We start from the raw sequence: 27,524 nt of genomic DNA on the forward strand, positions 1-27,524 counted from the left end.
TGGGGACATCGGGATGGCCCTGTGAGCAGAGATGGGACAGTCAGGATGGCCCTGGGAGCAGCGAGTAGGGACGGAGACAGCGAGGACACACTGTGAGCAGTGAGGGGACAGTGGGGACACGCTGTGAGCAGTGAGGGGACAGTCGGGGCATGCTGTGAGCAGTGAGGGGACAGTGGGGACACGCTGTGAGCAGTGAGGGGACAGTCGGGACACGCTGGGGGCTCTGCCGGCCCCGCCCCATGCCGGGCTCCCCTCACGGATGAGGCACACCCGCACTACAACTCCCGGCATGCCCCGGGGCCGCCGCCATATCCCCGCGCCCGTCCCCTCGGGTCGCCGCCATGTTCCCGGGCTCCCGCCCCCTCAGGGGTCGCCGCCATCTTTTGCCGCCGCCGCCGCCGCAATGCCGGAGGATCGCGACTGGGAGGCGTACAAGGTGCCTCCGACCCGCACCCCCGTCTCCGAGAGGACCACCTCGGTGCCCAACCCCGTCGACTACTTCCAGAGCGCCTTCAACTATGTCCTCGACTCGCCCGTCGGCTTAATCCGAGGTACCGGCGGGACGAGATACCCTTCCCTGTCCTCCCCTGGGAGCTGAGCAGCGGCGCGGGGATGGGGACACCGGGATGGGCACACCGGGCACGGGGCAAAGGCGTGAGGACACGGGCACCTGCACAGGCAAAGGGCACGCGCAAGGACACAGGGACACCGGTCCTGTCAGTAACGGTAGAGGGACAGGACACTGGGACACGGGACATTGACAAGAACACAGCATGGACACAGACAAATACATGGCCTGGACAGAGGGACAGCGCAGGGGACATGGGATACAACATGGACACGGGCAGACATGGACAGGGGACACACGGTAGAGCACAGCATGGACACAGGGACATGGGACAGACAGGAACACAGCTTGGATAGGACAGACACAGGGACATGGGACACTGCACAGACATGGGAACATGGGACAGACAAGAACACAATATTGGTAGTGGGACAGGGACATGAGACATGTCATGGACACTGTGAAGATACAGCGACATCAGGACACAGCTCGGACACTGGGAGTGTGCAGGGGATACAGGGACACGGTGACACAGCGTGGACAGGACATGGGACACAGCACAGAGGGGCAGCCACACAGCTGGGCATGAGCTGGACAGTGTGGAGCCACTGCTGCTGCCAGGGAAGGTGGCACAGGCAGTGCCAGCCCTGTGTGGGCTGTGCTGCCCTCGGAGCTGGGCCAGGTGTGTGACCAGGCTGTCCCTGCAGGCTGGATCGAGCGGTGGCAGAACAGGAACAAGTTCTACTACTACCACCAGAAGTTCCGCCGTGTGCCCGACCTGAGCCAGTGCCTGGAGGGCGACTACCTGTGCTACTATGAGGCCGAGGCGCAGTGGAGGAGGGACAGGTATGGCTGCCCCTGCACTGTCCCCAGGCCAGCTCACAGCAGAGCACAGGGTCTGGGGGATGCTGGGGTGCTGAGGCACATCTGTGTCCTGCTGTCCCTGCACCACGTCTGGGCATGGTGGCATTAGGGACCAGGATGCTGAAAATCCCAGAGCTGACATTCCACAGGGTGTCCTCAGCCCTTGGTTCAGCTTTTCTGCCTTGTGGTTCCCACAGGATGGTTGATCAGGAGATTGTGGAGATAGTCCGGGAAAGGATGGCTGCGTGCAAGCAGAGGGAAGGGCCCAACCAGTTCCAGAACTGTGCCAAGGAGATGGAGCTGCTGGCACAGGTCACCAAGGCCTACCAGGACAGATGTGAGTGTGGCAGCAGCACACAGGGCAAGGGCTCTGAAACCACATCCCACACTCATCATGGAGGCACTGCTCATGCATCTCCTTTCTTTTCCAGACGGTGAACTGGGTTTCCATGGCAATGCACGGACATGCCTGATGAAGCAGAAGCACAGGATGATGGAGGAGAGGAAAGCAGCAGAAAATCCATGCCCTCCAGGCACTGGCTCAGGTCGGCCCTGAAGCAGTTCCTCCCCAATGGTGCTGGTACCCAAGTGCATGCTGCTTCCTTGGCCTCCACAATAAACAGATCTGTACAGCTGGGCTCTGTATTCATTCTTTGAAGAGCTCTGCAAGCCCTCAGCTCCAGGCACTTGGGGGCTGCCACTGTTGGGATTTGCCCTCTCCTCCAGAACACTCTGTGCTGCTCTGCCCTGGCTCTGAATCCCCTAAGTGAAGATGAAGTGCCCAAGGCCAGGCAGGACAGAGCTTGGAGCAGCATTGTTCAGTGGAAGGTGGAACTGGATGAGCTTCCAGGTCCTTCCCAACCCACCCCAGGTGGTTTAGCCCTCCTGCCCCAACCCCCATCACACCAAGCACGGATTCCTGGTTCTCTGATCTCTTTATTGTCCTACAAAAGCCCTTAGGTGGTGGCCACAGCGGCTGCCTGGGTCCTCTGCACCGACACTCTGGTGTGGGTCTTGGCCAGATGATCAGTGAACTCCTGCAAGAAACACCAACGGGGTTATTCCCCCAGACCCCTCACGGGTTCCTCAGCACCACTCCCACCCCTCGTGTGTACTGAGGTCAGGGTGGCTCAACTTTATAGCTCCCAAACCTTTGGGTACAGAAATCTGAATTTTAGCGGCAATTTTGAGCTTTAAGTTACCAAAATGCTCTTACCTGGTAGGGAGACTTGGTGAAGACAGTCTCTTTCCAGAGGTCAGGAGTCAGGTAGCTGTAGGTTTTGGAGATGGCATCGAAGGTGGCTTTAGCTGCAGAGAGATGTCACACACTGTCACACAGTGCCCGCCAACGGCTGCAGAACCACCCCGCTGATCAACCCGCAGCTCCAAAATACCCACCAGTTACAAAAATGTGGAGTTTTGAAAGGATCAGGGAGACCAGAGAGGGCCTCTCTGATGAACCCACAAAGCTCAGGTTGCTCTCTCTCTCCAGTTACGACGATTACACCACGGCACACAAGTGCAATCGCGCAGATCGGGAGATTGGGGAGTGTTGAACCCCACAGCTCTGTCACCAACTCTGACAGAACCTCCAGCAGCACTGACTGCACTGGCAGCACAAACCGCTGTAAAACGGAGCTGCTGTGCCCCATCAGTGCCAGAACTGTCCCAAACCCCGTGGCAGCCCCAGAGCTCACCGAAGTTGCCAAGGGTGGCCGTGCAGCCCCGCGCTGACGTGTAGCAGTCATCGATGCCGGCCATCATCAGCAGCTTCTTGGGGACAGGGGCAGACACGATCCCAGTGCCACGGGGAGCCGGGATCAGGCGCACCAGCACGGAGCCACAGCGCCCGGTGACCTGCAGGGACACAGCGGGGTCAGCCCCGAGCAGAGGGACACAGGGGATCAGCCCCAGGGCCAGGCCAGGGGACACTCACCTTGCAGGGCACCGTGTGTGGCTTCCCGATCTTGTTGCCCCAGTAGCCGCGCCGCACGGGCACGATGGACAGCTTGGCCAGGATGATGGCCCCGCGGATGGCCGTGGCCACCTCCTTGGAGCACTTCACCCCCAGCCCCACGTGGCCGTTGTAGTCCCCGATGGCGACAAAGGCCTGCAGCACAAGAGGAGTTTTCAGTGCTCCAGCCAGAGCTACGCTGTGGTGTTGCTTAGCAGGAACTCACAGCTCACCCCCAAACCTCCCACACAGCTCTCAAAACCCGTTTCTCCCCTCAAAGTTCATCCTTCAGGCAGAACCAGCCAAGCACTAGAACTCAATTCCTTGCTGCAGCCTCACTCTGGTCAGAACTCCCCACAATCCTCCAACAGCACTCCCTGCTTACACCCAAAACTTCTCCATGAAAACCCAACACTGCTGTGCAAGAACAACTGAATTTTGCAGTGTCAGAAAAGTTTTCTTAACAAAATACTTATTTACTAGATGTGACAGTAAAAAAGGCTTGGAGTTATTAAAATCACTCTAAAGATGCAAGAAGGAAGATGTGAACAGGAGGATCCAGAAAAAGGGGATTACCTTGAACCTGGTGCGCTGCCCAGCACGGGTCTGTTTCTGCACAGGCATAATCTTCAGCACCTCATCCTTCAGCGAGGAGCCCAGGAAGAAATCGATGATCTCCGACTCCTGCAAGAGTCAGCACTGAGCACATAGAAATCACAGAATCCTGGAATGGTCTGGGTTGTGGGGGACCTCAAATGTCAGCTAATCCAACCCCGTCCCAAGGGCAGGGTCATCTTCCACTGCCCCAGGCTGCTCCAAGCCCCATCCAAGCTGGCCTTGGACACTTCCAGGGACCAGGGGCAGCCACAGCTTCTCTAGGAATATGTGCCAGGGCCTCACCACCTTTTATGGGGAACAATTCCTACCCAATACTCCATCTGACCCTATCCCAAATCCCTCTCCAGCTCTCCTGGAGCCCCTTTAGGCTCTGAGGTGTCCCCGGAACCTTCCCTTCCCCAGATGAACAACCCCTGCTCTCCCTGCCCGGCTCCACCCCTTGGAGCATCTCCCTGACCCATCCCTTCTATGTCCACAGCAACTCACCTTGATGGGAAGCGAGAAGAGATAAATCTCCTCGAGAGACTTGATCTTCATATCCTTGACCAGGCGGCCGAGTTTGGTGACAGGAATCCACTGGCAGAGAAACCCAGGGGCAAGAGTCACCAGGTGCCAGCACCGGCCGGGGCCCGGCTCTGCTGCCCCGTCCCAGGGGCTGGCAGCGCCCCCGTCCCCGCTCCCCACTCACCTCCTTATCCTCGGCTTTCCCTCCGCGGGCTCCGCGGCCTCTCCCACGGCCTCTCCCGCGGCCGCGCCCGCGGCCCCGCAGCCCGGTCCCGAATCCACCGCGGAAGCCCCCGCGGGCCGCTCCCGCTCCTCCCGCAGCACCGGCGTCGTCCGCCATTTGCTGGAACAAAGCGGGACGTCAGGCGGGCGGCGGCGGGCGCCGATGGGGCCGGATGGCCGGGCCGGGCCGCGCGGTGCCGCGGCCGCCGCTCCCGCCATACTTACGTGATCCCTCAGCGTAGAAGGCCGCGCCGCGGCACCGCGCGCTATTTATACTGCGCGGGCATCTCGCGAGAGCCGCGCCAGGCGGCCCTGCGCGCTGGATGAGGAATAACCGCGGGCTGGAATGGGCAGTTTGTTGTTATTTATGCAGAGCGCGGGGCGAGCGCGGAGCCCGGGGTGTAGGGGCGCGCACGGGCGGAGCGCGCAGAGCGCGGCGCGGCGGCCACAGGTGAGGAGCGGCGGGTGAGGAGCTGCGGTGCGGGCGGGAGTGAGGGCACTGCCGCACCTCCCTCCTGCCCTGCGCCTTCAGCCGCTGTAAAACTGCTGGGAAACGGGAATGGTGCTAGCCGAGCCTCAGCGGGGGCAGGGAGCAGCCCGGGAAGGCGCTCCGGAGGCCGCGGTAGAGCCCGGCGCGGTCTGAAAATCATTCGGGGTCTGCGGTGGCCCCGGGTGAGATAACGGCGCCCAGAGCATCGGGAACATTAAGCTTATTGCCCACGGCTGTGTGTGGGGAATGAAACCCATGTTCCCATAAGCGCCGTGGCCGGCGGTACCGGCACCGCGGGGCTGTGGGGCTGTGTCTGAGGTTTGTTCCCTGTTCCAGGTGCCGTTCCTGGGCGCTTGGAGCGCGGCCCCGCCACGGGCTCGGCTGGCGCTTCACGGCGATCCCGTCCCCGGAGGAGCTGTGAAGAGCACGGGGCTGCCGTGATGGACGGCGACACGGGGGTTACTGCGGGGAACGATTCGGTTTTGTATTTTGATGTGCAATAAAAGATGAATTGATTAAAAGATGGAGCGTCTCTCTTCATTCTAATTGTCCAAGGTTCTACTTTACGCTGTGGTCAGGGAGTTCAACTTTGCGCTCTTTGGGGCGGGGAGGGGCGGTTGTGCTGGAGAACGCTCCGGATGGCGGGGAAATGCAGCGCAGAGGCCGGGCTGTGGCCGCTGTCCCGGGGGAAGGGGGAATTCTTATTCCGTTCTGCGGGGCCGGGCTGTGGTCACTGTCTCGGGGGAACCGGGAATTCTTATCCCGTTCTGCGGGGCCGGGCTGCGGCCGATGTCCCAGAGGAACGGGGAATTCTCCCGTTCTCCGGAGCGCTCCCCACGTGGTGCCGGTGGCGCCCCCGCTTACGTCACTGAGGGGGCCGGAAGTGTTCCCTCACTTCCCGGAAGTGGTGACCGGAAGCACGTGGGCCGTGGCCATGGCGGACACGGACCCGGCCGCCGCCGCTCCCGTGCGCTTCAAGAGCAAGTGAGCGACCCGCGGGACCGGGCAGGGGCTGCGAGGGCGAGCGAGCGGCCGGGCTGGGCTGGGCCGGGCTGGGCTGGGACCGGAGCCCCCGGGCCGCCACCGCTCCGCTTTAACGGAGCCTTCCGGCGCGTCTCTTTCCCTTCCAGCTATGCCGCGACGCGCAAGATCGAGCCGTTCTACAAAGGAGGGCGAATCCAGGTAACCCCGGCTCTGGAGGGACAGCTGGGAATGTCGCACCTCCCGGCTCTAACGTTCCCCATCCCTTTCTCCAGGTCAGCCGGGATGGGAAGTTCATGTTCTGCCCCTGCGGGAGCAAAGTCAACGTGATCGATGTGGAAACGGGAGCGCTGCTGCACAGCCTCCAGCAGGTGACCGCGATCCGCCTCTCCTGGGCGGCTTGCGAGGAGCCCGGGGGGTTTTCTCGCTGTGGATACAAAACTCCCAGGAGTGAGGAGCGCAGGGAGGGGGGAATGAACCAAACACAGGTTTGGGGTGATCAGCAGAGCCCTTGGAGAAGGGAGCTCGGAGATCCCTGCAGGGGTGGTTCAGCTGTGGCATTTCCCCTCTGTTTTCCCAGGATGAGGAAGAGGATGTCACAGCGTTCGTGCTGAGCCCTGATGACGAGGTGGGTTTGTGCTGGGGGCAGTGAGCAGCCTGGGACAGGCTGAGCCAGGAATGGGGGGAATTTTGGGGTGTCCTTGCAGGGCCAGGGCTTGGACTCGATGATCCTTGTGCATCCCTTCCATGGTTCCATTCCATGCCCTGTGTGCTTCCTGAGGTCCCCTGGGGGCCATGGGTCACACTCACACCAGAGCCTGAGCTCCCCCAGCAGCTCCCTGTGCTGTGTGGCACTGACAGGAGCCCAAACCCAGCCTGTGCCCAGGCTGTCCCTTGTCCCCATGTCCCCAGGTGCTGGTGACAGGCAGCAGGGCGCTGTTACCCATGGCTCAGGCTGTCCCCGTGTCCCCAGGTGCTGTTACCTGTGTCTCAGGCTGTCCCCGTGTCCCCAGGTGCTGGTGACAGGCAGCAGGGGCTGTTACCATGGTTAGGGCTGTCCCCGTGTCCCCAGGTGCTGGTGACAGGCAGCAGGGCGCTGTTACCTGTGTCTCAGGCTGTCCCCGTGTCCCCAGGTGCTGGTGACAGGCAGCAGGGCGCTGTTACCCATGGCTCAGGCTGTCCCCGTGTCCCCAGGTGCTGGTGACAGGCAGCAGGGCGCTGTTACCCATGGCTCAGGCTGTCCCCATGTCCCCAGGTGCTGTTACCTGTGTCTCAGGCTGTCCCCATGTCCCCAGGTGCTGGTGACAGGCAGCAGGGCGCTGTTACCTGTGTCTCAGGCTGTCCCCGTGTCCCCAGGTGCTGGTGACAGGCAGCAGGGCGCTGTTATCCATGGTTAGGGCTGTCCCCGTGTCCCCAGGTGCTGGTGACAGGCAGCAGGGCGCTGTTACCCATGGCTCAGGCTGTCCCCATGTCCCCAGGTGCTGGTGACAGGCAGCAGGGCGCTGCTGCTGCGCCGCTGGCGCTGGAGGGAGCCCAGGTGTGAGCGCAGCTGGCGAGCCGTGCACACCGCGCCCGTGGCCACCATGGCCTTCGACCCCACGGCCACCCTGCTGGCCACAGGTACGAGCCACCCTGTCCCAGGGCTGTCCTGCTCCTGGGAGCCTCAGGGCCGTGTCCAGCCTGCAGCTCCCACAGCTCTGCCCTCCAGAGCTCAGGGGTTCTTCTCTTCCAGGTGGCTGTGACAGCACCATCAAGGTGTGGGACATGGTCAAACACTACTGCACACACAACCTGAAGGGATCCTCTGGAGTGGTACAGTAAGGAGCAGAGCTGTTTGTCAGTCCCTGCTGTGCTGGGATACTGGGATTGAGGTGCAGTTCTGGAGTTAATGCAGCAGGAAGCCAAATTCCCAGCAGGTTCTGGGCTCTTCCTGCTGTTTGAGGGCAGGGTTATGGCTGGCTCTGCCCAGAGAGGAAACAGTCTGGTCAAGAATTTTCATGGAATTCTTTCACAGAATTTTCGTGGAATTGTTTCACAGAATTTTCATGGAATTGTTTCACAGAATTTTCGTGGAATTGTTTCACAGAATTTTTGTGGAATTGTTTCACAGAATTTTCGTGGAATTGTTTCACAGAATTTTCGTGGAATTGTTTCACAGAATTTTTGTGGAATTGTTTCACAGAATTCTCACAGAATTGTTGGGCAGGGACACCCCCCAGTAGGCCAGGATGCTGTGAGCCCACCCAAGCTGTGCTGCCGTGGGATGTGCATGATTTAAAGGCTGCTCTGGGATGTGCATTATTCAAAGGCTGGGGTTTATTCCTGTGCTGTCCTCTGCCCTGCCCAGCCTGGTGCAGTTCCACCCCGACATCTCCCGCCTGCAGCTCTTCTCCTCCTCCATCGATTACAAGATCCGCATCTGGGACCTGAGCAGCAGCAGGTGTGTGGCAGCGCTGGAGGGACACTTCAGTGCTGTCACCTCGCTGGCCTTTGCAGATGGGAACAGCCTCCTCAGGTATCCTGGCAGGGCTGCACCTCCATCCATTCACTCCTGCAGGGCCTGGGTGGGTTCTGCTCTGAGGGGAAGGGGTGGTGCAGCTGCTCAGTGCGTGTGCATTGGAACCATGGAATGGTTTGGGGTGGAAGGACCTTAAAGCCCATCCAGTGCCACCCCTGCCATGGGCAGGGACCCTTCCACTGTGCCAGGGTGCTCCCAGCCCCATCCCGCCTGCCTGTGTTCCTGGGAATATCCTGTGCTGGCACAGGGAATGCTGCTGCTCTCTGTCCCACGGCCTCTGCAGAGAGGTGTTGAGCTCCCACAGTGCCACATTTGCACCCAGAGCCAAGCTGGACAGGTTTAGCACTAAAACTGAGCTTTTCACTTGCAGCTCTGGCCGTGACAAGATCTGCATGGTGTGGGACCTGGAGAGCAGGCAGAGCAAACGAACCGTCCCTGTCTATGAGGTGAAACTGCTCTTTGTCCCTTCCTTTGAGGCCATGGTCTCCCTCTTCAGGGTCTGCATGCTGTGAAATCAGGTTTCTCCCCCTTCCCAGGGTTTTCAGCTCAGTCTGTGCCTCTCTGATTTTTTCAGACTGTGGAAGCTGCTGTGCTGTTGCCTAAAGAGGGAGATTTCTCTCAGCTGGGTGTGAAGAATCAAGGGCTGCACTTTGTCACAGCTGGCAGCAAAGGTGGGTGGCACTGAAGGGTGGCACTTGGGTCACTTCACTGCTGTTGTTCCCCGGCTGTGTGTTCTCCATGGCAGGAGAGCAGAGCCTGCTCCTGAGATCCTTGGGCTGGAACAGGATGGAACAGGCACAGATCCATTTACTGCTCAAACACATTTATCTCTATTTTCTAACTCGATGAGTTTGAGTGAACAACCAAACCCTTGGGGCTTTTCCAGCCACTGCATCCTGCCCAGTCTTGCCTTGGAGCTGGGTGGCTTCTCCCACTGTGCTTTGGATGGTGTTCCCTGGACATGCACTGTGTGGGGCAGTGGCCCTGCCATGGTTTATCCTGTGTGTTCCCTGTGGGAAGCAGTGGCCCTGCCATGGTTTATCCTGTTTGTTTCCTTGTTGAAGTGAAGGGAGACGACCCATCTTCCTTGATCAGCATCGACTCCAATTTATTGATCAAACCAGGCACCTTTTATAACAGTGCTAATTCACTTCATGCATATTGCAAAATCTGAGCTCCCGATAGGCTGTAGAGAAAACTTCAACTCCTCCTTCTGTTAACAATACCTGAGGTTTGTTTATTGAAACCAAGATCAGTGTTCTCACCATGATATGAAAAGTTCTCAAAACCTTTATATCTGTTCCCAGAACGGCCGTCTGTTCCTAGAGCAGCCAAGGACAGAATATTGCCTGTTTTTGAGGAAACGGTCTGAGAATCTTGTTTATATAAAAGGTGGCTGAGAACCTTAATTATTTACAGAATCAAGCCTGGGAACTGCTGCTTTACAGCGGCCTTTTATTTTTCCCTTAGCTGACTACCTTTATGGCCTCTTTCTTTAAGCCATGCTTGAACCAGGCTCTCCACATTTCCTGTTCTTTCAGGCATTTTGAGGGTGTGGGAGGCAGCCTCAGGTGCCTGTGTGCACAGCCAGGCCGTGCCCTGTGTGAAGCAGTGGCTCTGCCATGGTTTCTCCTGTTTGTTTCCTGTTCTTTCAGGCATTTTGAGGGTGTGGGAGGCAGCCTCAGGTGCTTGTGTGCACAGCCAGGCTGTTTCCTGTGTGAAGCAGTGGCCCTGCCATGGTTTCTCCTGTTCTTTCAGGCATTCTGAGGGTGTGGGAGGCAGCCTCAGGTGCCTGTGTGCGCAGCCAGGCCGTGCCCTGTGTGAAGCAGTGGTTCTGCCATGGTTTCTCCTGTTTGTTTCCTGTTCTTTCAGGCATTTTGAGGGTGTGGGAGGCAGCCTCAGGTGCCTGTGTGCACAGCCAGGCCGTGCCCTGTGTGAAGCAGTGGCCCTGCCATGGTTTCTCCTGTTTCCAGGCATTTTGAGGGTGTGGGAGGCAGCCTCAGGTGTCTGTGTGCACAGCCAGGCCGTGCCCTGTGTGAAGCAGTGGCCCTGCCATGGTTTCTCCTGTTTGTTTCCTGTTCTTTCAGGCATTTTGAGGGTGTGGGAGGCAGCCTCAGGTGCCTGTGTGCACAGCCAGGCCGTGCCCTGTGTGAAGCAGTGGCTCTGCCATGGTTTCTCCTGTTCTTTCAGGCATTTTGAGGGTGTGGGAGGCAGCCTCAGGTGCCTGTGTGCACAGCCAGGCCGTGCCCTTCGCGCTGCAGGAGGAGCCCAGCGAGCGCAGCCTCTCCCAGTGCCAGTTTGTGCCCGCCAGGAACGAGCTCCTCACCGTGTCCATGGAGCACAACATCCTGTTCTATGATGCTCAGAGCCTGCAGCTCAGGAAGCAGGTGACAGCCCCAGCCTCCCTGTCCCTCTGTCCCTGCTCCAGGACCAGCCCTGCTCTGGCAGAGGCACCAAGGGCACCCCTGGCTCTGGGATTGTTCCATGGGCAGGGAATTCCACTGCTCTGGGGGAATGTTGCCCAGAGACCAGCACAGGAGGGAGAAAGCAGAACAGACTTAGCCAGAAATGCCTCCTGTGTGTAGAAATTGCAGACAGCATGAAATGAAAAGCAGCCACTCCCACCTCCCCTTCAGCTCCATTTCCCTCTTGGGCTGTTGCAGCTTGCAGGATACAACGAGGAGGTGCTGGATGTGAAGTTCCTGGGCCCTGGGGACTCTCACATTGTGGTGGCCACCAACAGCCCCCAGCTGAAGGTGTTTGAGCTGGCAACGTCCCACTGCCAGATCCTGTACGGGCACACAGGTGGGTGACAGCCCTGCCTTTGTCCAGCTTCTCCTGGAGCTCTGGTGGAGAGGACTCCCCGAGTTCCTGGTGGAGCAGCACCACAGCAGGTTTGGGAGCTGTGTGGGGAGAGGATGTGTCCCTTTGTCCCTGTCCCTGGCAGTGAGATCAGTTTAAACTGGAGCTGAAGGTGCAGGTGTGTGACAGGCTCAGTCCTCAGGGACCAGTGTGTCCCAGACCTGTCCCTTGGCTCATTAACTGGGCTCATTAAGCACTGGGCTCATTAACTCACCCTTTCTGTTGTCCCATCTCAGCTTTGCTCTGCATCCACCAGCTTTTATTTCTTCTCTTCAGAAACAATCCTGGCTTTGGATGTCTTCAGGAAAGGCCTGATGTTTGTCACCTGTGCCAAGGTGTGTCACTGTTCTCCATTTAATGAAGCTCTTCATTCCTAGTGATCCCTGTGGGCAAAATTACGTTGTTTTAGGAACTCCAGAAAGGGTTTTCTGTTCACACAATCCCTGGCTGCTGCATGCCCCAAAGAGGTTCTTCCACTGTCCCTTTTTAACATTGTCCCTGGGAGAATTGGTTGTATTTTATTGGCCTGAAGGAGATATTCTGTTGTAATCTTCACTGCAGTGTTGTTCTTGCCTCGCTGCTGAGGCTCTTCTCCATTCTCTGCAGCACAGTCCTTCCTGTCTTCTCAGGGGCTCCTCCTGGGCTCTCAACCCACCCCTATTTATCTCAGTTACCTTCACGAGCTACAGCTGCTGCCCAACTAAGGACCCTGCAGCTGCAGCTCGTTTGGAGCAACTCAGACCCACACAGGTCTTACAATACAACATATATTCAGGCCCCCACATTGACACACACAGGTCTTACAAGACCACATATATTCAGGCCCCCACAATATTCCTTCTCCAAACATCCTGGTCTGAACTGTTAGAGTTCAGAAAAGTTGTTGGTGTGAGATTGATGAGGGAAACAACAACAGACAGAACAAGAGGACACAGTCTCAAGTTGCGCCAAGGGAGATAGAGGCTAGAATTAAGGAGGAAGTATTTTACAGAAAGGGTGGTGGAGTCACCACCCCTCGATGTGTTTAAACAAAGACTGGATGTGGCACTTGGTGCCATGGTCTAGTTGAGGTGTTAGAACATGGGCTGGACTCGATGATCTTAAAGGTCTCTTCCAACCTAGAAATTCTGTGATTCTGTGAGAAGGTGCCAAGAGCCCTGACAGACCCAACCCCAAAGCTCTGAGACAGCCAGCAATAACCGTCCATGCTGGAGCCCCAGAGCTGATGTTGCTGCGAGGTTCAGGCTGGAGCAGCAGAGGCCAGCGGGGCTCGGGGATGGGGTGGAAGCTCAGGGAGCTGCTGTCCCCAGCCAGCTGAGGCTTTTGTGTCCCCCCCAGGACAGAAGCGTGCGGCTGTGGCGCATGGGCAGGGCTGGCAGGGTCACCTGTGTGGCACAGGGCCTGGGCCATGCCCACGGCGTGGGCGCCGTCGCCTGCTCCAGGTAACACACGCTGGGCAGGCAGGGAGGGAGGGAGGGGAATGTCCTGGGGGTGCTGTCCCCTCCCAGCTGTGCTGCTCCTCAGCCCTGCTCCAGCTTCTCCTGGTGCCCGGCTGGGAAGGGACCGTGGGGTGGTTTGGGTGGGAAGGGGCCTCAGGTGTCATCAGTGCCACCCCTGCCATGGGCAGGGACACTTCCCCTGTCCAGCCTGGCCCTGGACGCTCCCAGGGATGGGGAAATCCTTCTGAAATAGCCTGGAAAGCCATGAAACCGCTTTCCCACACCGAGCAGTGGCTGAGTGTGGGGATGCCAGTCAGGGAGGAGAAACCACGGAGTTGTTTCCCTGCCCTTGATGCTTTCACTGCTCTCAGGATGAAGGAAAGCTTTGTGGTGACCAGCAGCCAGGACTGCACCATCAAGATCTGGAACATCCCGGAATCCCTCACTTCCAAAGCTAAAGCAGCCTTGATCTCCAGCCCAGAGCCCCTCCATGCCAGGGTCACTGAGAGGGGCCATGACAAGGTACAGCTCCAGCTGCTCTTTCAGCCTCTGTTTGTTCAGTGTCCCACAGCCAGAGCTGAGCCCTGACCCTCCTCCTCCTCCTCTTGTGGCTCCCCCAGGACATCAACAGCGTGGCAGTGTCCCCCAATGACAAGCTGCTGGCCACGGGCTCGCAGGACAGGCTGGCCAAGCTCTGGTCCTGCTCCGACTGCTCCCTGCTGGGGGTGTTCTCTGGGCACAAACGTGGCATCTGGTGCGTGCAGTTCTCCCCTGTGGACCAGGTCCTGGCCACCTCCTCGGCCGATGGGACCCTGAAGCTTTGGGGACTTCGGGATTTCAGCTGTCTGAAGGTGATGAGAGCTTTGCCTCTTGCCCTGGGCAAAACCTTGGGGTTCCTCAAGGATCCTTCCAAAACTTGGGGCTTATTCCTTTGGGCTTTGGGAGTAACTGGGATCCTTTGGGGTCTCTCCAGAGGCCTGGCAGTGCTGAGCTCCCTTTGTGTTTTGCAGACCTTTGAAGGGCACGATGCCTCAGTGCTGAAGATCATCTTTGTGAGCCGAGGGGCTCAGCTGCTCAGCAGGTTTGTGTCTGATTCCAGAGTTAGGGAATGTCTGAGCTCATCAGCAGCACCAAGAGGAAACACTCCTGTGCCCAAAGAGTCTTGGGACAGATTTATAGGAAGATGCCCTGTTTAGGCCAGGCTTTCTGTAGAGGTTATTTTCATCTTCCTCCTCTCCAGGTGTCCCATGGGTTCCATGGGGCTGCTGTGGCATTGCTGGGTTGGGACAAACTCAGTGACAGAGCCAAGGGTGCATCTTGCCCTCCACATTTTGGGTTAACTCTGCTCCTGTTTGGAAGGAATTGGGATATTTGTTCAATTCATTCAAGTCCATCTGGTATTTGAGGTGGGACAGAGCAAGAATGGATCTGTGCAGTGATGCTTTCTGTTGTGTTTCTCTTCCAAAAGTGGATCTGATGGTCTCTTAAAACTCTGGACAATTAAAACAAACGAGTGTGTGAAAACATTGGATGGTCATGAGGACAAAATCTGGGGCCTTCACTCCAACAAGAAGGATGACATGGTTGTGACAGCCTCCAGTGACTCCTGCATCACCCTGTGGCAGGTACAGCAGGGGCTGCCTCCTCCCTGGGTTAATAATCAGGGTAATTGGAGAGCTCAGGGTCCCAGGGGGCTTTTCATGTGTTCTCCTTGTCTGCAGTTTGAAATTAGGTTAACGAGGCTGACCTTGGGGTTCAGGGTATTTTTTGGCCATTCTGTATTTCCTCAGAGCAGCAGATGAGCCCCAGCACTGGAACTTTGGAGGGAAGTTGGAAATTTAACATTTAAATTACTTGACCACAAGATTTTGCTGCAGAAACTGGTCTCACATCACTTAATGGCCAAATCAAAACCCTTCTGTATTAAAGCAGGATTTGATAAAGTTTGATCCTGTTTTTTTTTAACAGGATGTGACTGAAATTGAGGAGAAAGAAGCACAGGCTAAACAGGAGGAGCAGATTATGAAGTGAGTTGATCTTGTGTCTTAAAGAGCTGTGAAAGCAAACTGTGCAGTGGAACTGTCCACACCTGGAGCCATCCAGCTCCACCTGATCCCAATATTGGAGTGAGGGCATTTATTGATGAGCACCACAAACTCCTTAACTGTTATTGCCAAATCTGCTGCTTTTTCTGTGGTTTTGTTTTTTTCAGCACCCAGAGATTTGTCTCACTCTCACCCCTGATTTGTTTTCCAGAGAGCAGGAGCTGTCTAACCTTCTCCATGAGAAGAGGTTCCTCAAAGCTCTGGGCCTGGCCATCTCGCTGGACCGGCCGCACACGGTGCTGACCGTGGTCAAGGGTGAGTCCAGAGCGTGCTCCGAGGGCATTTCCTGCCCTCCCTCCTGTCCTGGACACCCCCTCCAGCCAGCTCAGGGCAATAATTACTCTGAAATCCTGAGTTTTCCCTGAGTGCCATCACCAGGGTGCCCCTGCTGTGGTTTCTGTCCCCAGCCATCCTCAGGGAGCCCGAGGGGAGGAGGCACCTGGAGGAGAACATTGTTCGGCTCCGCAAGGATCAGAAAGGTTTGTGGCACAGCTGAAGTGCTGGAAGCTTCCAGCTCAGAGGCTTTTCTGACACTGAAATTAGAATCCTGCAATCCTGGCATGGTTTGGGTTGGGAGAGTGTTCGGTTTTACCCTCTGCCATGGGCAGGGACACCTTGAGTAGAGCAGGACTGGCCTTGGGCACTTGCAGGGATGGGGAATGTCCCTGGTGGGACCTCAGTGAGAGCCCAGGGATGTTTTCTGTGTGGGCTGTGCTGTGTGCCAGCCTGGCCAGGCTTCCTTCCCCCCACAGAGGCCGTGCTGGCCTTCCTGGTGACGTGGAACACCAACTCCAGGAACTGCCACGAGGCCCAGGCTGTCATGGAGACCCTCCTGAGGCACGAGGCCCCCGACACCCTCCTGCAGTTCTCGGGAATCAAATCTGCCGTGGAGTCCCTGCTGCCCTACACAGGTGAGGCTCTGTGGGGACAGGAGGGGCTGCCTTGGGTCAGGGATCATGGAATGGTTTGGGGTGGAAGGGGCAGGTCAGGTAATCCACCCCTGCCATGGCAGGGACACCTTCCTTCCACCATCCCAGGGTGGGATCCCCATCCCAAGCCTCCATCCCAGGGTGGGATCCCAAGCCCCAGTGTCCAGCCTGGCCTTGGGCACTGCAGGGATCCATGGCAGCCCCAGCTGCTCTGGGCACCTGTGCCAGGGCCTGCCCACCCTCACAGGGAACAATTCCCAATTCCCAATATTCCATCCATCCCTGCCCTCCAGCAGTGGGAGCCATTCCCTGGGTCCTGTCCCTCCGTCCTTTGTCCCCAGTCCCTCTCCAGCTCTCCTGGAGGCCCTGGGTGTCTCCCTGGAGTGTTCCCCTGTCCAGGCTGGGCATTCCCAGCTCCCCCAGCCTGGCTCCACAATCGAGGGCAGGGTTCTGGTGCCTCCCTGAGCCCTGCCCTCCCTGCAGAGCGCCACTTCCAGAGGCTGAGCCGCCTGCTCCAGGCCTCCACCTTCATCGAGTTCATGTGGCACAACATGAGGCTGGCAGATGTGGCCCAGCAGGACCAGGGCACTCTGTGACCCTCCCTCCTCCCACCAATTGCTCTTTCCAAAGAGCTCTTTCCCACCAGGATTTTTAGTTCCTGTATTTTATAATAAATGTTTTCATTTCTAAGCCAAGTCTAACATTCAATCTCCTCAGGGATGAATGAAAGGAAAAGGTAATTTCTTTGGCCAAGCTGGTGTTTGTGTTTTCACACCCTGAATTTTCACAAACAGAAGGCAGTTTGGGATTTAAAAAAGGCAAAATCCCAATGAGCAGTTGGGATTTAAAGGGTTCATGGAGCTGGGATCTTGCTTGGGCAAAGCAGCCTGGACCAAGGCAGGGGCCTCACCTGTGCCCACCCAAAATTTAGCACCTGGGAGGAAGAGAAGCACAATTCAAATTCCCCAAATAGCAAATTTTTAAAGCATAAAACAAGCAGGCTTCAGAGATATTTACATGTATTTTATTTCATAAACAAAAATGTATAAAATTCAAACAACACAAATACCTCACAAGTTCTTTATAAAAATATTAACAGATACCTGGGAGAATAAGTACAATTAAAGCCATTAGTGTAGAGAAAAGTCTTGATTTTCCTGTAACTCTTTTTCTAACTCATTTCTAGCTAATGAGTTTAGGATTGTTGTTTCAGTAACTAGGCAGTCCCCTTGGGAAGAGGAGTGTTTTGTCCATAAAGGTGACCTCTGTTCCCATCCCCAGGTGGGACAGGAGCTGTGGCTCCCCTGGTTGTGTTCCTGTGGCTGCAGGGAGCAGGGATGAGCTTCCTCCCCAGCAGGTTTTTTATTCTCACAACCATTCAGCACATCCAGCCCATCCCTGTGTTTCATGGCCTCTCCACTAACGTATAAAAAAACCCCAAACTGACACCAAAAGTCAGAAAGTTTTTAAAAATACCTATAAAACAGGGGGTTAATAGGTGCCATCATACATCCCATCTCTCCCCAATCCCGTGGCTGTGTCCCCTCTGTGCCAGGGGACACTGAGGCACTCTGGTGCCACTCCTGTGCCCTCCATGGTGGCCGTGGCTGTGCCAGCTGATCCTGGCATGGGGAATAGCCCAGCTGCACTGCAGGGAGGGGAACACCTGCCTGGGGGAGAGCTCTGAGTGACCTCCAGCCCTGCAGCTGCTGGAAGCTCGGGTGACCCCACTCAGCCCTGTCCCAGCAACTCCCTGGGGAAGCTGCAGCTGCCCAGGGAGGTGGTGGATCTGTGTGTGTCCCTGGGGAGGGGACAGCCCCAAGCCCTGACACTCCAGCAGTGATGGATCTCTGTGTCCCTGGGGAGGGGACAGTGCCAAGCCCTGGCACTCCAGCAGTGATGGATCTCTGTGTCCCTGGGGAGGGGACAGTGCCAAGCCCTGACACTCCAGCAGTGATGGATCTCTGTGTCCCTCAGGAGGGGACAGCCCCAAGCCCTGACACTCCAGCAGTGATGGATCTCTGTGTCCCTCAGGAGGGGACAGTCCCAAGCCCTGGCACTCCAGCAGTGATGGATCTCTGTGTCCCTGGGGAGGGGACAGTGCCAAGCCCTGGCACTCCAGCAGTGATGGATCTCTGTGTCCCTGGGGAGGGGACAGTGCCAAGCCCTGGCACTCCAGCAGTGATGGATCTCTGTGTCCCTCAGGAGGGGACAGTCCCAAGCCCTGACAATCCAGAAATGATGGATCTCTGTGTCCCTGGGGAGGGGACAGTCCCAAGCCCTGGCACTCCAGAGCCGCTGCCCACGGCTCCCAGGGGGCTGCAGGGTGCCAGGGCTGTCCCCGTGCCCCCTGCCCAGGGTCCCTAACGCTGGCTGAGGTCCGGCAGGGCCGGCCGGGGGGCCGAGTGCTGCACAGCCCGCTTGGTGACGGTGCTGCAGCGCTGCAGGATCTCCTGGGCTGAGGGACGGGCTGGCACCTTGGGGACACCCGCGGCCAGCTCGGGGTCAGCGAGGGGCGGCTCGGCTGTGCAGGACTCCACGAAGCCAGAGTCGTTCCTGTCCCTGGCACTGAGCCCTGGGGATTTGCTGCTGTGTGTGCCCAGCTCGTGGCTCGGGCCAGGAGAGCTCCTGGCCGGCTCCACCTCGGGCAGGGACCGAGACAATTCGGGTTTCCAGGCCAGCCGGGCGTTCCCGGCGCTGCTGCTGCTGCCCGAGCTCAGCGAGGAGCTGTCCAAGCCCAAATCCAGCCCCGGGGTGGAGCTGGCCTGGGGCAGGGAGCGGGATCTGCTCCTGGCAGAGCTGTGTTCCTCCCGGGAGCTGAGGCTCGGGGTGCAGGCGTGCAGGCTGCAGCTCAGGATGCTCTGGAGCTTGTGGTGAGGGTTCTGGTAGGGCCGGAGGCACAGCGAGGGCATGTAGCCAGTGCAGCCGTTGTACCTGAGGGCAGGGATGGAAAGAACACTGAGAAAACCCTTCCTGCACCTGGGGCCAAGGGGAGGGAGCACTTGGGGAGCAGGTCAGTGCTGTACACGGGGTGTGAGGACATCCCCAGCTAAGGACATCCAGCCCAGAGGGCTCCCGTGCATCCCACACAGGAGGAACAGCAAGCAGCTCCCCTGGGGAGCCACAGGGCTCTGGGAAAGCCTCACCTGATCAGCCACCAGCCATTGTGGGACGTCCTGAGCACCTCCACGACCACCCCCTGGTTCAGAGAGAGCTCGTCTGCCTTCTGAGCCTCGTAGGCCTGCACCACAAAGTACAGGCTGCCTGCAGAGAGAGGGAAAGGTTGGATTTGCCTTGTGGAGAAAATCCTCTGATCCATTTAAGTTGAATATAAAGAAGCTTTTTACAAAAAGGGTGGGCAGGCCCTGGCACAGGTTGCTCAGAGAAGCTGTGGCTGCCCCTGGATCCCTGGAAGTGTCCAAGGCCAGGCTGGACAGGGCTTGGAGCAACCTGGGACAGTGGAAGGTGTTGGGGTTGGAACTGGATGGGCTTTAAGCTCTCTTCCAACCCAAACCAGTCCATGGTTCCATGACCCACAGGTGGTGGCAGAGCCAACACCAGAAGAGTCAGAGGTCCAGGCAGGGACTCCAGGCAGTGGGTAAGGTGGTGGGGGTTTGCAGAACCCGTTTTGAAGGAGGAACAGACTCACCCTCCTCATCTGAGCTGAAGGCATTCTGGATGTCCTCATAGGCATCAAGCTCTTCCAGGTATGTGGCTGGGAACCAGGCTATCTGCTTGTCTGCATTTTCCACCAGCCACCAGCCTACAAAGAGGAAGAATACCCAGATTTTAACAGCCTGCAAGTCAAGACATGACAATAATCCCAGGGTAGGGGACATAAGGGACAGGAGTGCAAACTCCTGAACCCCTGACACCAGCTCAGCATTTGCCTAGCTATGAATCCATCTGCCCATCCAGCCCAGCACTGAATCCTCTCAGACCTACCAGTCATGTACTTGATGAGCACTTCCACGATCTCCTCCTGAGCCACTGTGAAGGGTTTGTTCTTTGTGTCTTTGGTTTCAAAGGCCTTGATGCAGCGGTAGCTCTGCGACGCCTGAGGGAGGGTGATGGAGAGGGGCTGGGGGCCCTTCTCCCTTCTGAACACTGAGGGCATGATCACAGCACTGGAAAGTGAAGGTGCACGTCAAAACTCACGTGAGAGGTTGAGTTTAGTATTGATTTTGGTAAAATCATTTCTGCAGTAGACTGAGAAATACTTCAGTCATCAGAAACAAAATTAAAAGCACCCAGCTGAACTGCCCTGGTGTTTCCCTTCTATCCATATCCCATGACATTTCTGTTTCACCAACAAACAAAAAAATACAATTCATATTTCACACCTGTTTTCAGGGAAGGAGGGATCGAGGTCTTGAGTCTGTGCCTTGAAAAACTGGTTCACCTCTTCACCCCGGGAGATTTTCACATCAGTTTTCAGCAGCTCCTGGGAATACGTTTCCAGCAGTTTCAGGATCTCCAGGCACCTGTTCAGCTTGCCACCCTTCCTCTGCTGCATAGTTATTCCTTCAAAATAACAAGGGCACAGTTGGGATAGGACAGCAATGGATCTGGGTCCCTGGAGCAGCATCTTTTCCCTGAACACCAGGTGCCCTCAGCCACCACCCTTCCTGCCCAAGCTCAAACTGTACAAAGGCACTGTCCGTCCCTCCCTGTCATTTTTAACAGCCCCTGATAGGATTTTTTAACATCTAAAATTTCTCTTTTTTTCACATGTAAAGTTTCAAGAAGTTCTAGGTCAATATTTGAAGTGTAGCATTATTTGCTAAGTGCAGCTATCTATTTAAAAAGCCTTTCTGGGTCATTTCAAGTCTGTAGTAGACCCAAACATGATGATGTGACCCAGTGGTGCCATGGCAGGAGCAGGAGTGAGCCCCTGATCTGTTCCAGAGGAAGGTCAGGCTCAGAGGCTTCAGTCTCTATCATGGGTTAGGCTGTCCCTGATCACTTTTGGGTTTGTTGGTCCATCAGAGATTTGTCCTTACCTTTAAACCTGGGTAAACTCCTCAGTGACCCATTCTCAGTGGGGAATTTTCTCTTCAGCTCTTTCTAAAAGCAAGGAGAAGGAGAGAACAGTGATTCCTCACAGCTGACACATGGCCAGGCTCCTTCCCCTCCCCAGGACACAAACCTTGAAATTTCAGGAATTGGAAATTCACTTACATGGAATTTCCGAAAGTCTTCAAACGTCCTGTAGATGAGAATGTTGTTCTGATCTGACCAGGACACAAACATCATGTAGTTCTGGGGAAAAAGAAGCAATTTAATCACAATGTTCAATTTTGGATGCTTCCAGATAATTAGCATTTGCTGTGGTTTAGTTGAGGCTTTTAATGTCCCATTAAAAAATTAAATAAAACATTAAACCTACAAAAGTATGTCCTAAATTTCATAGTCCTAGATGGGTAATCATTGCTGAAACCAGGAGAATTTTATGGTGCTGTGACAAAAAGAGGGCAAACCCCAAGATATTAAGCTCATTAAAAACCAAGTCCCCTTATCCTAGACCCCTAGGCTCCAATCCCAATACTATGGGGAACGAACAAATACCCCTGCAAAATCCTCTAGTCTCCCAGTTTGTAAATTATATTTAAGGAAGAAAACAAAGCCAAAAAAAAACCCAATAAAAATTAAAGTACCTTCTGTTTTCTGCACTGCATGAAGCCGACAGCCTTCACATCCACGGGATACCTGTTAGAGCTCATCTTCCCCGCGGCTGCTGCTCCTCCTTCGCGGGGAGCCAGAGGGATGGAGAGGGAAGGATGGGAGCTGGAGGGATGGGAGCTGGAGGGATGGGAGACGGAGGGATGGAGAGGGAAGGATGGGAGCTGGAGGGATGGGAGACGGAGGGATGGAGAGGGAAGGATGGGAGCTGGAGGGATGGGAGCTGGAGGGGTGGAAAGGGAAGGATGGGAGCTGGAGGGATGCGAGACGGAGGGATGTGATCTGGAGCGATGGGAGCTGGAGGGAGCAGCGATGCAGCTCCAGCCCGACTGCCCAATTTAAATGGCACGGAGCAGGAGGCAGGGCAGAGGTGCTCCCGAGCTTCCTCCTCCGCCCAGGCCGGGCAGAAATTCCGCGATTTGCCAAACTGCCGCGTGCCTTTTACCTTTCGCCCCGCTTTTAACATGCAAATGCTGCCGGCTGCAGGAGGAACAGAGTTCAGGGAGCCGGGGAGGAAAAACACACTCTGTTATCTCGTCCTTACTCAGCAGTGCCGGGAAGGAAGGAAGGCAAGGGAGCGGGGCTGTTTGCCAGCGCTGGGGCAGAGTAGGTCACAGGGCTGCAGAACCTGGCCCGAGATGTTTCCGGGACACAGGTGAGGGTTTTGCGGCTGTAATACACAACCTGCAGCTCGGGCTGAGCTCACTCCAGCCCCAAAGGCTGATTTAGACATGGGTTGTAAAACATAGATCAGGCACCATTAAATGTGAGTAATATTTGTTGCAATTTTTTTTTCCTGCTGAGTTACTTTAAATAGATTTCTGACAGTTTTATCAGTAACTCCATTGAGATGCCGATGTAATGAACAGACACATCCCCAGGATGTAACTAAAAGACTGAAAGCTCCTCAGGTGTAAATGTGATGGAAATTAAGCTCCGAGTGCTCTGCCCTGTGTCCAGCCAGGTGTGCACACCCTCCCAGGGCAGCCAGCAGCTCTTCCTAAGGAGCAGCTCCACTGCCCAGGGGCTCAGCAGCAGAGATAATTCCAGCCCTGGCCAGCCTGTCCTCTCCCTGAACCTCAGGGCTGATGGGCACCGTGTGATCAAAGCGCCTCTTCTTTGATAAAGCCTCAATTGAACCATTCTCACTATAATTATCTTTATCATTATCATTATTGGAACCCAAACTGAGAGGCTCAGCCGTGCCTCCCTTTCATTTCCCAGCTACACCTGGTGCCTCAAAGCTTCAGCAATGGCTACAGATGATTTTTCATCTACCAAAACCCCCCACCGAACTGGAACAGGGAGCCAAACCAGATTCCTTCTGGAAAATACAGTCAGGAGGGTCTTGGTTTGTGATCCATGAGCACGGGAGGCTGCTCCCACACAGCAGAGCAGCAGTTTCTGGAGACAAAGAAAGCAGGGTTATTGCAGTTGGATTTATTGCTGCTGGATATCTGTCCTGCATTAAAAAGGGAAAGTTATCCAAAGAGCGCTTTGGTTTGGTGTGGATTTTGGAGAGAAAATCTCTCCCACAGCATCTCCGAGGCATTTCCTGGCTCAGGAAGTTGCACAGGAGCTGCCCTGTGGAAAAGGGATCTGGAGCAGCTCCCTGCCCTCCACAGCCCTGGAATCAGACCCTCCATCCTTCGTTACAAATCCTCCAGCCAAACCATGTGCTGGTAAATCTCCCCAAATCACAGAGTGAGGATTTTATGGAGTGAGAGGAAATTACTTCATCCAGCAGATTTATTTAGAAAGTTCCAGTCTCTGAGGTGCCAAACCCCTTTGCTGACTCCATGTCCTCAAACCTGCACTCCTTGGCTTCTCCTGGGCAGCCAAGCCAGGGCCAAGCTCCCCCTCATGTGGCTCTGTTAAGTGGCTCTTGGAAATATGTGGGACCAAGACTCCCAGTGAAGCACCTTGGCTTGGTTTCCTGTCTCAGAGCAAACACAAACCACGATGTATTTCCAAGAATGTAAAGGTTTAAGCATGTTTATCCTGACTGGGAAAAGCCAAAGACAAGGAAAGCCTTGGAGGAGCTGCAGGATGAGGAGACAGCTGGGGAGGCTCAGAGAGCACCTTGATCTCAGGATGCCATAAAAACCAGAAGAGTAGGAAATGCCTTGGTTTTGCTGTGTTTCATCATTCTCAGGGCATTCAAGCAGAAAGGGGGTGTGGAAAACATCTAATGGAATATTACACCTGGAAGGTGAAGCTACACAGGGGTTTCCAAGTCACCCAAGGCAGAAGGACCAGCCCTGCAGCTTGGAGAGCTGATCTTCTGGAAAAGATTGGACTGACTGGAGCTTGCTGGTGACTGCGGTGTTGTATAAATCCAAATATGAACAAAACTGCTCAAAACTTAATAATTGGTTATTGAGAAAATGTTTTGTGGAAGTGAAGGTCTCTGTGACACAGAACTGAGGTGCAGGGAGGGGAGGGGAAAACCTCTGAGACACCAACACCTCTGGAGTCACCTGCAGGGCCCAGCTCCAGCTCTGCAGCTGTCGCAGCAGTGTCGGTGTCCCAGAGGTGTCAAGTGTGATGTCACGAAACTGTCAGCTCCAGGATGACCTCAGGAGCCACGTCACCTCTGCCGTGACACTGCCCATGAAACTGAAAGGAGGCTGGGCCAGATGGCCTTGGATGGGCACAGTGCTCCCCAAAGCTCTCCACAACTCCCATCCACGGCAGGACCCATTGGCAAGGATGGGTCACCCACCAGCAGAGGCCATAACTCCGCAGCTCTGCTGGATGTATTTGGGCTCGCTTATAAAAAACAAGACAAACATTGTTTTTCCGCCATTATCAAGTTTACTTTGTGTCTTCTACAGTTCCCATGTCATCCTGCCATAAATCAGCGCCTCTCGTGGGTAATAATTAATGGCAGGGGAGGAGGGGTCTGCCCAGAAAAAGTGATACTCAGCAGGAATTACTGGATGCTGCTGTTTCATCATTGATATTTATTTACACAGCTCTGAGGGCAGCAGTAAATTTTCCTTTAGTTGTTTTGCAAGGTACCGAAGAGATCATAAATTAACAGGCAATATGCAGGAGTGCACTGCCCAGCTTTGCCAAGATACAGGACACACAGATTTTTCCATAATGACGCCCATAATTTTGCAGTCTGCTCCAAGAGAGCCTCCTGCACCCCACCAAGGTGCAGCTCTGCCACTCAAAGAGCATCACTCCAGCCACAAACAGCTCCTGTGGGGACAGAAACATGTTTGTGTCACAGCAGGTGACTAAGGCACTGTCACAGGGAGTCACAGCAGCCTGCCTGCCCCACATTGCCCACGGCTGGGAAGAGGAAGGACGGCACCCAGAGGCTGCAGGAAGGCCCCAGAGTCACCAGGGCTGTCCCACTGAGTATCTCCATTCCAAGATCAGCCTCATTCCATGCCAAATAAACACTGATGCTCTCTTTTCTATTCATTTCAGTGTGGATGAGGAGTAACTTCAGTAGAAGCAGAATCTGAGTGCACAGATGCTCTCCAGCTCCTCCTGAGCCATTTTCCAGGTCCAACAAGAAACAGCCTTGTCCCAAATGCTTGGAGAGGAGCAGCTGTGTCCTGAACATCTGTCCCACACACACAGGTTGTGTCTGGGCTGCTGAATGACCTGTGCCCCTCATGGCTGACGATGTGTGGGACTGTGCATCAGGGATTTCTCCTTCTATGGCCGGCACAGGAAAGGCAAAGAGAGGAAAAGTCCTCAAACCACCCTCAGGACACTGCAGCTGCGAGGAAGAGATACAGAAAGGAGCTGTGGGCACAGCCAAGGGGGGCCTAGAACAAAGCTGGTGGAAAAGCTTCATCTTTCCCTTGCTCACCTTCAGGATCAAAACCTGCCCTTTACTGTTCTTGAAGGTCACTTGTGATGACACATGACCTATCAGCACCTTTAATGAAAAGCCCAGATGCTAAAAGCCGATTTTAAAAGTACAAAGAGGTTTTAGACTTTTAATAAATAGAGAAACAGACCTTTATTTAAAAAGAATAATGAAAACCCAGACACTGGAGTTGACAAAAGTCTCCTTCACATCACGAACAAAGGGAGCAGTTGAACTTTCACACAGGCTGGGATGAGAGATTTTGCAGTAACTAATCCAGAAGAAAGTATTTCATTTTATCCTAATTCCAGCAGCTGCTGCAGGCACTAAAGCATTTCTCTGTGGCAGACTCAGTTCAGGAATTCTTTGAGCCCGGGCAGCAGCTCAGCCCTTTCCCACTCCATCACAGGAGCTTCCCAAGGTGCACATCCCTCCTCAGGGCAGGGGGGCACTCATTCCTCACAGGCAGCTTTATTTCAAGATCCAAAATCACAGCATCACATCAAACCCCCTCAAACCTCACTCCTGAGGTGTCATTTTCTTTGCAGAGCCCTTGAGATGGCCCAGCCCAGCCCATGGAGAGCTCTGCCCGTCTCAGGAGCTTTGCTCGCTGCCTGGGGCACGCACAGCGGACGGGCTCGTGTTTACCAAGCACAAGTTGAAATAATTTCCTTGTTGTTTTATAAAAGTGACATGTTTTCCTAAGGTTATGCAAAATACAAAAGCGTGATTCGAGAAGGAATCTTCCAGAAAGGGTGAGAATGTAACTTAAGCTGCTTCAAGAAGAGGAGGTTCCCTGAATTTTTTTTTTTTTTGAAAAAGCTGTGTTTGATGAGTGCATAGCACGAGGGCAGAGCTTTGTGGACGTGCTGTGACCCAGAAATGAGATGTGAAGGCAGAAGAAAAGCAGAGTGGAGTTTCCAAGGACGTTTGAGGCTCTGCAGTGCTCAGCCTGCCCTACACATTCCAAAATCTGGTGGGAGAAAATCCCAGCAACACCAGTACAGCCAACAGCGAGCGCAGCAAGCACGAGTGAACATGAAGAAATACTGTTTTCACTTGGGGAAAATCTGTTCTTACATCATGCTAAATATAGTAAATTGATCAGAGACAGGACCGTTGTGTTCCTTCCAGATTAGTCAGAGATGCTCATCCCACTCTTTCCCTTTCCTCATTCCCCACGGCCACCGAGGAGCAGAGTAGGCAAAGCCTTATCTCTCCTGGCGATTTCACCAGCTAAATGTCCACCTGCATTTCAGAGCAAAGACAGCAACTTGTGTTCCTTGGGCCCTCCAGAAACCAGGGAAAACCAGACCCAGTCTTCACTCAAAAGCCTGGTAGGAGAAGAGCAATGTGGAAGGGATTGTTCTTTCATTTAGGTTTAATTCTTAAAACATAGCAACTGTTACCTGAGGAAAACCACTCCCACTGAAGGAGACTTCCTGTTGAATTCCTTTGACCTCCTTCTGGAAAAAAGGAATTATCCCAAGTCAGGGACCACTCTCCTATTGCAAAGCCAAGAGGAACAGGAGCTGCTCACTGAAGACTTTGTTTTTCAAGAGCACAAAAGGAACCCCCAGTTTTGCTGTGTTTATCCTCAGAATGGATGAACTGATTCCAGGGAAGCTCGGGGTGGGTCTGGGAAGGAGGAGATAGATTGGAGCATGACACAAACAGAAATAATAAATAATTTGGTTTTCTCCCTGCCCCTGCCATCACCATTACTCATGGATTCTCATTTTAATCAGCGAAAGGATCCACACATAAAAATGGCACCAACTTTAAAAGAACAAACTCAGTGTCAGTAGGTGCCAGATCTGAGCAAGGCAGTGCCTTGTGCTGTCCTTCAGACTGTTCTGAACACATTTCAACAGTTCTGGATGGATCTGATCTGACACATCTCACCCATTCCCTGGCAGGGGGCTGCAGGCTTCTTCGTGATATCTGAGGGAT

At 55.1% G+C, this 27,524-nt stretch overlaps 4 protein-coding genes and 1 non-coding gene across 5 annotated transcripts; 3 read left to right on the forward strand and 2 right to left on the reverse strand.

The window, feature by feature from the left end:
* Positions 1-353: 353 nt before the first annotated feature.
* NDUFB10 (NADH:ubiquinone oxidoreductase subunit B10) lies at positions 354-2,069 on the forward strand. Its single transcript, XM_064726169.1, has 4 exons — positions 354-551; positions 1,276-1,414; positions 1,630-1,769; positions 1,864-2,069. The coding sequence occupies exons 1-4, from the start codon at positions 404-406 to the stop codon at positions 1,986-1,988; spliced, it is 552 nt and encodes a 183-aa protein (XP_064582239.1). The 5' UTR covers positions 354-403; the 3' UTR covers positions 1,989-2,069.
* Positions 2,070-2,348: 279 nt separating this feature from the next.
* Positions 2,349-4,851, reverse strand: RPS2 (ribosomal protein S2). Its single transcript, XM_064726168.1, has 7 exons — positions 4,693-4,851; positions 4,491-4,580; positions 3,963-4,070; positions 3,369-3,542; positions 3,130-3,289; positions 2,649-2,740; positions 2,349-2,469 (listed from the first exon to the last, which is right to left on the reverse strand). Exons 1-7 carry the CDS (start codon positions 4,846-4,848, stop codon positions 2,389-2,391), a joined length of 861 nt encoding a protein of 286 aa, XP_064582238.1. The 5' UTR covers positions 4,849-4,851; the 3' UTR covers positions 2,349-2,388.
* A 513-nt stretch (positions 4,852-5,364) lies between these two features.
* Positions 5,365-5,489, forward strand: LOC135454396 (small nucleolar RNA ACA64). Its single transcript, XR_010442105.1, has one exon. It is a non-coding gene; the product is annotated as a small nucleolar RNA ACA64 (small nucleolar RNA).
* A 627-nt stretch (positions 5,490-6,116) lies between these two features.
* On the forward strand, positions 6,117-16,744 carry TBL3 (transducin beta like 3). Its single transcript, XM_064725722.1, has 22 exons — positions 6,117-6,204; positions 6,351-6,402; positions 6,477-6,572; positions 6,782-6,829; positions 7,680-7,821; positions 7,934-8,018; positions 8,549-8,716; positions 9,090-9,165; positions 9,294-9,390; positions 10,910-11,106; positions 11,383-11,524; positions 11,858-11,916; positions 12,920-13,023; positions 13,392-13,542; positions 13,641-13,871; positions 14,031-14,101; positions 14,489-14,645; positions 14,989-15,047; positions 15,277-15,380; positions 15,533-15,604; positions 15,878-16,036; positions 16,538-16,744. Exons 1-22 carry the CDS (start codon positions 6,155-6,157, stop codon positions 16,648-16,650), a joined length of 2,433 nt encoding a protein of 810 aa, XP_064581792.1. The 5' UTR covers positions 6,117-6,154; the 3' UTR covers positions 16,651-16,744.
* Positions 16,745-17,203: 459 nt separating this feature from the next.
* On the reverse strand, positions 17,204-22,064 carry NOXO1 (NADPH oxidase organizer 1). The gene is made up of 8 exons (XM_064726138.1): positions 21,712-22,064; positions 21,236-21,316; positions 21,058-21,121; positions 20,398-20,578; positions 20,000-20,181; positions 19,704-19,817; positions 19,201-19,318; positions 17,204-18,988 (listed from the first exon to the last, which is right to left on the reverse strand). Exons 1-8 carry the CDS (start codon positions 21,775-21,777, stop codon positions 18,418-18,420), a joined length of 1,377 nt encoding a protein of 458 aa, XP_064582208.1. The 5' UTR covers positions 21,778-22,064; the 3' UTR covers positions 17,204-18,417.
* Positions 22,065-27,524: the final 5,460 nt, after the last annotated feature.

This window comes from Zonotrichia leucophrys, chromosome 14 (assembly GCF_028769735.1).
Source record: "Zonotrichia leucophrys gambelii isolate GWCS_2022_RI chromosome 14, RI_Zleu_2.0, whole genome shotgun sequence".
In the NCBI taxonomy this organism is placed as follows: Eukaryota; Metazoa; Chordata; class Aves; order Passeriformes; family Passerellidae; genus Zonotrichia; species Zonotrichia leucophrys.